The 11,281-nt window shown below is 41.7% G+C and overlaps 1 protein-coding gene across 1 annotated transcript; it reads right to left on the reverse strand.

Annotated features, from left to right (window-relative positions):
- Positions 1–245: 245 nt before the first annotated feature.
- LOC129064769 (elongation factor 1-alpha 1-like) lies at positions 246–1,941 on the reverse strand. The gene has a single exon (XM_054565913.1). It carries the CDS (start codon positions 1,896–1,898, stop codon positions 510–512), a length of 1,389 nt encoding a protein of 462 aa, XP_054421888.1. The 5' UTR covers positions 1,899–1,941; the 3' UTR covers positions 246–509.
- Positions 1,942–11,281: the final 9,340 nt, after the last annotated feature.

The raw sequence follows: 11,281 nt of genomic DNA on the forward strand, positions 1-11,281 counted from the left end.
GACATTAACATAACCCAAATAGGTACTGGTTAATGTCTAACTGCTCTAGTCTTTAAAACATATACTAATAAGTCAAATAAATACTTTATTGAAACACCCTGTAGTAGGAAGCCATGGGAAAAGTGACTGTTGTTTAATTGTAACCTAGAAATTAGTGCTGGATTGAGAGGAGAGTCTGTATTTGATATATTTTTTATTTTTATTTTTATTTTTTATTTTTCTCATTAAACTTTGTTTTAGTGGGTCTCAAAATTCTGTGACAGATTTTGGTCAAGTTGTTTCCATTAAAAAGTACTGATTTTAAAAACTAATAACTTAAAAACTGCCACACACAAAAAAACCAAATGGTCCACAAAACATTCTCCTTTCCTTCTGAAGGTTTTATGATGCATTGTAATCATTAACCAGTCCTTTACTATTAAACTTAAGTCGCCAGTTGAGACAAACAGTTCTGAGACCGTTCTTCCACCACTAATTAAGACTGGGGTGGGAGGTGTTGGGGATAATATTCATTTAGCCTTCTGAGCTTTCTGGGCAGACTTGGTGACTTTGCCAGCTCCAGCTGCCTTCTTGTCCACTGCTTTGATGACACCAACAGCAACTGTCTGTCTCATGTCACGAGCGGCAAAGTGGCCCAGAGAGGGATAGTCAGAGAAGCGTTCAACACACATGGGCTTGCCAGGAACCATATCAATGATGGCAGCATCACCAGATTTCAAAAACTTCGGGCCATCTTCCAGCTTTTTCCCAGAACGATGATCAATCTTCTCCTTCAGCTCAGCAAATTTGCAAATAATATGAGCTGTGTGACAATACAGAACAGGTGCATAACCAGCACTGATTTGGCCAGGATGGTTGAGGATAATCACCTCAGCTGTGAAGCCAGCTGCTTCCATTGGTGGATCATTTTTGCTGTCACCAGCCACATTGCCACTACGAACATCTTTGACAGACACGTTCTTGACATTGAAGCCCACATTGTCCCCAGGAAGAGCTTCACTCAAAGCTTCATGGTGCATTTCAACAGATTTGACTTCAGTTGTAACATTACCTGGAGCAAAGGTGACCACCATGCTGGGTTTGAGAACACCAGTCTCCACTCGGCCCACAGGGACAGTACCAGTACCACCAATTTTGTAGACGTCCTGGAGGGGCAGACGCAGGGGCTTGTCAGTTGGATGAGTTGGTGGCAGGATGCAATCCAGAGCTTCAAGCAGCGTGGTTCCACTGGCACTGTCATCTTTGTGGGTGACTTTCCATCCCTTGAACCAAGGCATGTTAGCACTTGGCTCCAGCATGTTGTCACCATTCCAACCAGAAATTGGCACAAATGCTACTGTGTCAGGGTTGTAGCCAATTTTCTTAATGTAGGTGCTGACTTCTTTAACAATTTCCTCATATCTCTTCTGGCTGTAGGGAGGCTCAGTGGAATCTATTTTGTTAACACCAACAATCAGCTGTTTCACACCTAGTGTGTAAGCCAGAAGGGCATGCTCACGGGTCTGCCCATTCTTGGAGATCCCTGCTTCACACTCACCAACACCAGCAGCAACAATCAGGACAGCACAGTCAGCCTGAGATGTGCCTGTAATCATGCTTTTGATAAAGTCTCTGTGTCCTGGGGCATCAATGATGGTCACGTAATACTTGCTGGTTTCGAATTTCCATAGGGAGATATCAATGGTGATACCACGCTCACATTCAGCTTTCAGTTTATCCAAGACCCAGGCATACTTGAAGGAGCCCTTCCCCATCTCAGCGGCCTCCTTCTCAAATTTTTTGATTGTTCTCTTGTTGATCCCACCACATTTGTAGATCAGATGGCCAGTAGTGGTAGACTTACTGGAATCTACGTGTCCAATGACGACAATGTTGATGTGAGTCTTTTCCTTTCCCATTTTGGCTTTGATTTAGTGGTGGTTTTCTCGACCCCTGTGTTCTGGTGGCCAAACTGTTGCGAAAAAAGCTGTATTTGATATATTTTTTAAATACAGAAACCCTGGCCCTGAGAGAACGCGCTGAGTGGTTCTTGTTTTCTTTTTCCTGGTCCCTGGGACAGGGTGCTCCTCCCACAAGCCCTTGCCAAGCCCTTTTGCGCGTTGAGTCAAAACATTTTGAATATGAGCTCATCACATGTGAAGAGGCTTTAAACAATAGCTTAACATATAAATGTACTACGAGCTCTTTTCAGTCAATGTTTCAGTTCAAATTTCCTGAAGTTTGGAAAACTGCATGGAGCTTGTACAATATCTCAGCATTGCCACCTTGGACTGAAGCAGGGCAGCTATTCCTGCTGCAGACTAAACAAGTGAATAAAGATTCCTTGGAAGGAGCCATGGGGATAGTGCGTCTGTAGCTTTCGGCATCGTCTATTTCACTGACTGACTTGTGTGTGTACTTGTAGGTTATATACAATGGTGCACTGTGTACGATTCGGTAGTTAAAATAAGGATTAACTTTCATTAATTACACCTCAGCTGGCCAATTTTGATTTCAGTTACAAATCAAGTCAATTTAAACATCTAGAAGAGGAACTGTTTTTTAAAAAAAATTTTCATGGGGGAAAGGAGGTTCTAGAAGGGAATTAGGGGTTCTTTTAGGACTGAGAATCAGGGAACACCAGGTGAGAATATAGGACGAAGACAAAAACGGCTTGGGAAGAGAGAAGCGGGAGACGAATGGTGACTGGAGGAACATGGAACTTAACTGCCGTGTCATGCGCTAGACCGAACATCGGCACATACTGGGCAGTCCCTTCCTTTTTCCTCCTTCCTAGATTAAACAAAGGGAAAGAAGCAGCCGGTATTAGATGAACATACCTCTTCCTGCCTTGTTATACATCATAATAGAATCTCAGACTTAAATGATCGAAGGGCAGACCAGGTTAGTGAATGACCTGAGATACTGACAGTTCTGCAAAGGGTGCATTGTTATAACTAAGACATATATGTAAGGACATGAACGAGTGGCTAAGCAAGTGTCCTCAGCACTTCTGGGTTAAGGTCTTTGCTGGTTTGCTTTGATAAATTGAGAAATGCCATTTGTACTTGCAAGTTTCTTGTTGGTAAGCAAATATTTACCGTTGAAATATCTGAAAACAACTTATCCTCCTAAGTAGTTTAGAATTCCTCTTATTTATGTTATTGCTGACACTGAAGAATATGTTATAAAATCTTTTGTTGGTACAAACTTTAGACCACCTTGCTTGCAACTGAAGATTAGCATATTATTTAGGATGAGATTAAGCAGACTTTTGCCTGGATTTCGTGCTGGAGAGTGTTTAACGGAAGGAGCAAAGCAGAGTCAAACATTTGATAAATGTTTGTTGAGCCTTTCTCTGTCCTGCCCAAACAGAGCTGGATGTGGTAAATTGGGATAATGTGAGCATGGTAGCTAAAGTCACAAACAGACAAACAAACAATGGCCACACACTCTACAACCCACACTTGAGCCACAAGCACCTTTTCACTCCTCACATCTCTTAGCCAACGAAGGGTAAAATACAGTGATTTGAATTTCACTTCCTCTCCCCTATTCTGTCCAAACTCTTGGAATCAGGAATAGACAGAAGGAGGTTATAAGAAGAGAAACAAAATCTGAATAACCACAAAGCAAATGGCTTTGGGGTGAATTCTAAAGCAGAACACAGGAAAAGGAAATCATTAACACGTTTTTGTTTTGTCAGTGTGTGTGAATCCCTATTTGAGTCCCACTTCTTTTTCAAATACCATCTAGTCTCTCTTTGTGTGAATTTCTCTGCCCATACTTTCCTCCACATCCTGAACGAGCCCGAGCTCATCTCTGAACATTATTTTCATTTGAAGTTCAGTACTTTTTCTTCAGCTTTGCTAAAATAGCAGCCACTTAGGAATTTCTTTATGTTCTCTAGTCCAACTTCATTTTTTTCTCTTTTTTGCCAGCTCTTGAGAAGTCAGTTTAAAGTTGAGAAGTCAACTTTGAAACTCAGAGCTCCATTTCCTTCCTACCTCCCCAATTTCTCTTTGTCATAGTTCGGATTTGGGTCTACTGCTCTGGCCGTTCTCTTTCTGTGCGCGCAGAGGCTTTGTTTTTGGTTATCCCTCTCTGGGTGAGACGAGCTCTCTCACCCAAAGGCTATGCTACACTCATCTGAAACCAATGAAGTGAGAGGGTGTGCTGTAGAACCCAAAGAGTTCAGTTACTGACTCCAGAAGAGCCAAACACCAAACACTTGAGAATGGCAGCAGAGAGAGATTGGCTATTTTATTACCAATAGGGACACCCAGGAGAAGGGAAGCTAATGTTCTTAACCCCCAGCTCCCTGATGACGTGTAGGTTACAGATAATAAAGGGCCAAAGCACAGGACGCTGTGGGTTAGAGGGTGGGGTTGTGCTGAGAACTGGTTGGTCAGAGGTGAGATAAGGGTCATAAACCATTTCCTCAGGCCTTGAGGGCAGCCCTGACATCCCTCCACCTGGTTTCATGGAAAAGGGGTGGTGGCGGTGGGGGTGGCGGGAGGGTGTTCTTTCACCTTAGGGCTCAGGAGCTGGAACACAGTTTAGGTCAAGATGCTGCCTTTAGCTTGCCAGAATACTTAGTCACCCTTAGTCAGGGCATGGCCATTGTTTCTGGCTACTTTAGGGGGTTAATGGCTAGTAAGATAAAGGCCTAAGGCTTACAGGGCATGCTGTGAAGGAACCGAATAGTGTGCTGGGGCTTTATACTAAATCAAAATCATAAAATCAGGACCCTCGGTTTCAGGTAGAGGGCAAGCAAGGCCACATTTTTGGGTGAGGACAGGAAATCTTGACTCATCCGCAGAAAGTCAACAAGAAACACACCCAGGTTCAGAGAATCTGGCCGGCAGGTAGGGCAAGGCAGGGAGGTGAGACCTTCCCACCACACCTCTCTCCAGTTCCTCAGCGCTCTCCTCTTCCACTGCCCCGAGCCTCTGAGGGTCCTGAGGGGCCCCACGGCCACTTCTGTTGTTGAGAATGCAACACAGACAGCAACCCCCTTATTACCTTTGGTACCAGGACCAAGGCTATTGCCTCATGGGTTCCTGCTCTCCTAGGAACTACTGCCCTGGAATGGGGAGGCTTTGGTGGTGCTGGTGGCTGACGGAACGCTGGGGCTCCATCTCTAACCGATTTTCTAACAGAAAATCCCTCACCACAGGCATGCAGTAAAGCATGTGGTTAAAATGATCCTATGAACAAATCCATAAAGTAATTGGCAAAGCCAATTTATGTAATCATTTTAATTGATTACATAATGATTACATAAATGTACATTTATGATTACATAATTAAAATGATTATGATTAAAATGATTACATAAAACTACATTTAGAAAAATAATTGGCAAAACATGTATTTAAAATACATCCCACCATAATTTGTAGAAGGAAGATGCCAAGGAAGTGTGCTACTTTGCCACTGGAAAATGGATTGTTTTAAAAGAGGACATATCCCAGATTTTGAGTCTATCAAGTCCATTTAAGAAACCCTTTGGGTGGATTTGCAGTTTGTGGTATCGGCTGGCAAGGGGGCCAGCTAGTGACTACATCCACCGTAAGATCAGCCTCAACTCAACTCTCCAAGCAGCTGGGTTCCTTCCACACCCCAGTTTCCATCGCCTTCCCAAGCCACTCTTATTTAACAATTCCAGAGCTTCTGTCGGCTGTGGGTGAGGAGCACAAGGGAGGGATCAGGACAGGGAGACACTTGGGGGAAGAGAAGGACTCTGCGATCAGTGGAGTTGATAGCTCAGGAGTCAGTTTTCATTTCTACTCCTGCTGCTGCTACTGACTGACATTTATTTGATATTTCCCACATGTCAGGAACTTCATATGCTTTATCTGCAGTCCTCCCAACAACCTTGAACCGAGATATTTTCCTCTACACTTTTGTATGTTACGCCTGTGGGTCAGACAAGTTAAAACACAATATCCGAAAGCTAGTAAGAGGCAAAGATCCCATGAAGACATCTGACTGTACACCTGACCCCTTTTCCCTATACCCTTGCCTCTGCAAGGATCATGGACTGACCTGCAGTATATAGAACCCCCTTCAATTGTAGGATGGCTTATGACAAATTTTAGCCTGATTTTATGCACAATTCCATCTGATTATTCCAACATAAACTCTCATTTCCCTTTGCAGGCACAAAAAGTCATCCATGGAGCCCAAAACAACATCATAAGCTCCTATCCAATTTCCTATCTGCATATCTTTCAGAGTAATTATGGCTCATCTCTCTAGGTTTTTCATTGATATCTATGTTTTGTTGATTCTTTCTCCAGATGCATGAGGGGCACATTTCCAAATCAAATATCATTTATTTCCTGCCTCTTATGTTTAAGTTCCCTTTGTCCTTTACTCTCTATGGGGTTTGTTATATTTCAATTAGTTTCTTACAAATCTGGGCTGCAAGCTATTAATTGTACATCTGTGTCACTAGACAATAAATTCAAGGCATTCAATTCTACCTGTTATTTAATTTTGGACTGCTCAAGGTTAGACCGTGACCATAGATAATGCTTGGAATCAACCACTGAACACCACATCCGACCTCTACTTTAAACATTGAATTCACCCCCTCATCTTCCCTAGCCCCCCAGACCACTAGGCAGGGCATAGTTATCTGTAGTTCATGTGTAAAAGTCAAGACCAGCACAATTGTAATGCTTGCCCAGGCTCATGCAATGATACAACCATGAGCAGAACAAAAAGCTTTTGTGTCATGACTATAAAAGGTCAAAACCATTCATGCTTCACATGTATGTTATATAAAAATGATTGACTATTATTTACGAAATTGCACTTTACTTGTTGGCAGAAAAAAAAAAGAAGCTTTCAGGGGTTTATTTTAAATGAGTTATGCTTACCTTGGAGTGGCTCTGGGCAAAATGCTGACATTGGTAAAGCATGTTTTCAACTTCTTGGCCTTCCACTTAAAATTTCTGATCTCGAATCTGTCTGGTGGGTTTATCCTTCCATTGCCAACTCCTTCTAGGTCTCAGGTTTGAAGTTCTGGGCATTTGATGTTCCTCAGATCATATCCTGACTATGAAGATCCTTTGCCCCTCAAGGCAGAGGTCCAGCTTTAAGTGGATTCTGAATCCAGGACATCTAATCTCAAAATGCCTTTAATAGAGGACAAATCTTTTCATTCCTACATCCTAGCTCAGACACAGGCCTGTGCATGTGAAAGGAGATACTTTGATTTAAAATCACATGGAGAGGTGAGTGACTGATGTCATATCCGCTCCTATGACAGTTTTAATGAGCATGGGAGGGTGAGGACATGAGTGTCTGAGGGGCCAGTGAAGAATGGAAGCCCCTGAAAGAGTGGATGAAGGATGTGGGGAGGAGCCTGGGAATGTTCGGCTTAGAACTAATGGTGATAAGGAGGTGATGTTACCATTGCCCTGAGGGGGGACCCCTCTGTGGGCTGCCACTTCTTACACTGGTCACTCTTCTCTCAAATTCTGGGTTTTGTCAAAAAAACCAAAAACCAAAAAACCCAGTTTATTATTCATTGCCAGAGAGGGTGTGGAGAAATAGTAGAAATTAGTGCATTCACTGAAAAAAAAATTGTACTTTTGGCCCAGAGTCATAAAATGTTCATGTCTTTTGAATCAATAATCCCTTTTCTGGGAATATAACCTAAGGAAAGGGCCGCATATGTAACTCCACAGTATGGGGTGCAAACATATAGTTCCTAGTGTTGTCTGAACTTCTGATGCTGTACTAGAAGGAAGTCATGTATTGGCTTTTTGGGGCTCCTCTCTACCCTCCCCCACTTTTATTGGTCAAGAATACTAGGAGCTTATTCACTCCAAATAGAGGCAGAAAAGAGAATCGAACTAGTCCAAAGCTGATTCTCCAGTTTCAGTTACTGTTGCTTCTGTCATTACCACCTACTTCACTATTGAAAACAGTCTGTTCTGGCTAGTGTGACTCAGTGGATTGAGGTCCGGCCTGTGACCCAAAGGGTCAGTGGTTCAATTCCCAGTCAGGGCACATTCCTGGGTTGTGGGCTGGGTTCCCGATAGAGAATGTGTGAGAGACAACCACACATTGATGTTTCTCTCCCTTTCTTTCTCCCTCCCTTCCCCTCTCTCTAAAAATAAATAAATAAAATCTAAAAAAAATTTTTTTTAAAGAAAGAAAACAGTCCAGAACATTCATGTCCGCTGTCCTACCGAAGTCCCTGTTAATTCCAGCACAGCCCTCAGGAGTTCTTTGAAGCACAACAATCCCATGCCTCAGGGCTGAGCTTATTAACACTCCCCACGTTTTATACTTTGGCTCCCAAGGATCCAATTCAAGGGAGCATGTTTCCAGTTTCAGTGATCCTTCCCAGAACAAGAGCACAGCACCAGGATGGCTAGGTCCAGGAGATCTTCCAGCCTTAGCTGCAGGTTAAGTCCTAACATCTACCATCCTACCTGTTGACTACTAGCCTGATGCTCCCTTTCATCTGGGTCTTTGCCTCTAGGATCTAATTATCTTTCCCAGCTGCAAGACCTTGTGAGGTCACACTGGTTCACACCTCTAGGTTTATCTAATTTTGAATTGTGGGGAGTAGGTTTTAGATAATTTCTTCTCTGCTATAGACCCTTGCTTCTTAGACAAATTAACCGCCTCCTCATCAATAGTCAACTTTGCACTGTGATGGCTCTGAGAGTGACAGCTTTAAAAGAGTTCTATGACACCTGAACCCCAGAATAATGGATAGCTATTTCCTCATTGTTGTATAACTAAGGCAACCACTTAGTGATTTTTTTTATTGAACAAAAAATATCAGCTTCTCTATTTTAAAAATAAAAATATAACCTGTAGCCCTGAGCTTGGTAGCTCAGTTGGTTAGTATTGTCTTGATATACCAAGGCTGTGGATTCAGTCTCCAGTCAGGGCATGTACAAAAATCAACCAATGAATGCATAAATAAGTGGAACAATAAAAATTGATGTTTCTTTCTCTTTCAAATCAATAAATAAAAATTTAAAAATAAATACAACATGTATATGTGCACCCAGCTATTGATTGCATAATAGCTTATAAAAGTTAAATAGAAGAATCCAAAGATACAATGTCAGGAGACTTGTAAAGTAAATTAGGATGTGTACTTAATGAGACAATGTGCAGCTATTTAAATTATAATTATGAATACCATGAGAAAACAAAAGTTTTTCCCCTCTTATTTTCCAAAGTTTCTTCTAATTTGTCAAGGTAAAAGGAATAAAGGACTCTCATAACTTCATTAACTTCACGTTGACATGAAGCTGTAGTCAACAGGACTTGCCAACGACTCATTTGGGAAAGTGAAGAACAGAGGACTTACAGGTGACTTCTAAATGTTTGACTTAAACAGCAGGGTGACTATTGGTGTTGTTTATTGTGATGGAGGAGGCAAATTTGGGGGTTGAAAAACCAAGAGCTTTGTACTAAATTTGAGATGCCTCTTAGATCTCCGTGTGGTAATATGGAGCTGGTGATGGGATATAGGGAGTTGAGCTCAGGGAAGAGATCAGTTATATCAAGATAAAAAATGCTAAATTCCAGAGTTATCAGTATGTAGATAGGATTTAAAGACATGAGATTGGATGAGCTCACTCAGGGGTAGAGCACAGATGGACAGTATAAAAAGATCTAAGGGAGAGCCTTCAAGTCATTCCAACATTTAGGGACAGGCAGAGAAAGGGAGACCAGTAAACAACAACAACAAGAAAAACTTGAGGCAATGCAGCCAGTTAGGTAGCAGAAAAAGGGAAGGAAGTGGCATCTTGGTCACTGGGAGAGAAGAGGAAGTTGTTAACTATGCCAAGTGCTATTGAGAAGTTGATTAAGATAAAAACACAGAAGTGACTTTTGGATTGGCTAAGAAGGTTGGTCATGACCTTGAAATGGGCAGATTCAATGGCATGGATAGGAGGAAAGTGTGACTGGTATTGGCTGAGAAAAGGCTAAGAGATGAGAAAGTAGAGCAGCGACTATAGACAATTATTTCAGGAAGTCATGCTATAAAAAAGTTAAGAAATCGAATTGTGTTTGGAGGGGCATATGAGGTCAAAGGATTTTTCCTTTTTTAAAGGAAGTACTAGGACATGTCTGACTGCTCATAAACTAATCCAGAAAGGAGGGAAAAATTGATCACATAGGGGAGAGAGAGCTTAATTGCAGGAGGAAAGTCTTTGAGAAGGACAAGGGGATAATATCCAGTGCACCAGTGGAGAGTTTGGCCTTTAATGAAGTTGGTATGCATGCAGAGCTCTCGGCGCATGCACCTGGTACACATACTAAGTGCTCAGTGAGTAATTGCCACTGTTATTACAGGAGTCTGTCTCCTTGAATAACCAAGGGGAACAGCTGTTCGTTGGTCTAACTCATCGTTCAAAAGCTAAGCTGTGAATGATTGCATCAGCAATTGAGATGGCCTGGCCAAAGAGGAAAATGAAAAGACAGAGTGGTCCAATCTTCTCTCCTACAACCCTACTCAGACAGGGTAGACTGTCTGAGTCTATGATGGAGGTTGACACGTGCTTCAAAAAGGGAAGAGCATAGTAATTGATGAACAATTGGTATGACTGTCTTTTGAGTCTTTAATTTTCTTTTTCACTGGATTGTTTTTGCCTATTAACAATGTTCTTCAGAGTTCCTGAGAGTAGCAGTCAGGGCAGTGGGGACTGTGGAGAAAACCACAACTTCCAAGCCTCTGCTCTTGTGCAATCGAGATGTAAACTAATCTAACTGCTGAGAAACATATCCAGAAGTGATCATTTCACTGACTCCTGCACAGAAAATCTCCTAGCCAACTGTGCAGCAACCTAAGAGACCCCAAGTTATAGCTGTTATTCTAGAAAGTACTATATTTAAGCCAGGAACTCAGAGCTTTATCTACACAGAATGTAATTTTTTTATCATTTGGCCTCACTGTTGAAACAGGATAAGTGGATGTCCCTTGCCAAGTAGCCAATAAAAAAAAAATGTCTGCATCCCCAAAAGCATGTTGAAAAGAATATTTACAGGAGAACACAATGCTTTGCTCACCTTCTCACTCAATAAAAATTTGGAATTAAAACTAAAGTGTATCAGGCAGGATTCTTATTTGTAAACATCAGAAATTGGCTCTGATACGCTTAGCAGAAAAATAATTCATTAAAAAAAATAGTAGATACTACCCAATGTCCATTGAAATAGAATGGACAAATAAATTATGATACAGTTGTACAGTGAAATATACAGCAATGCATATTATAATATGAATATATTTCACAGATATAATATTGAGTAA

The sequence above is a fragment of the Pteronotus mesoamericanus genome, unplaced genomic scaffold (assembly GCF_021234165.1).
Source record: "Pteronotus mesoamericanus isolate MK-2021 breed Mesoamerican mustached bat unplaced genomic scaffold, CSHL_Meso_final contig_101, whole genome shotgun sequence".
In the NCBI taxonomy this organism is placed as follows: domain Eukaryota; kingdom Metazoa; phylum Chordata; class Mammalia; order Chiroptera; family Mormoopidae; genus Pteronotus; species Pteronotus mesoamericanus.

Bases quoted from the DNA above. Each gene is read 5' to 3' on its own strand.
- LOC129064769 (XM_054565913.1), bottom strand. From the start codon at position 1,898: ATGGGAAAGGAAAAGACTCACATCAACATTGTCGTCATTGGACACGTA.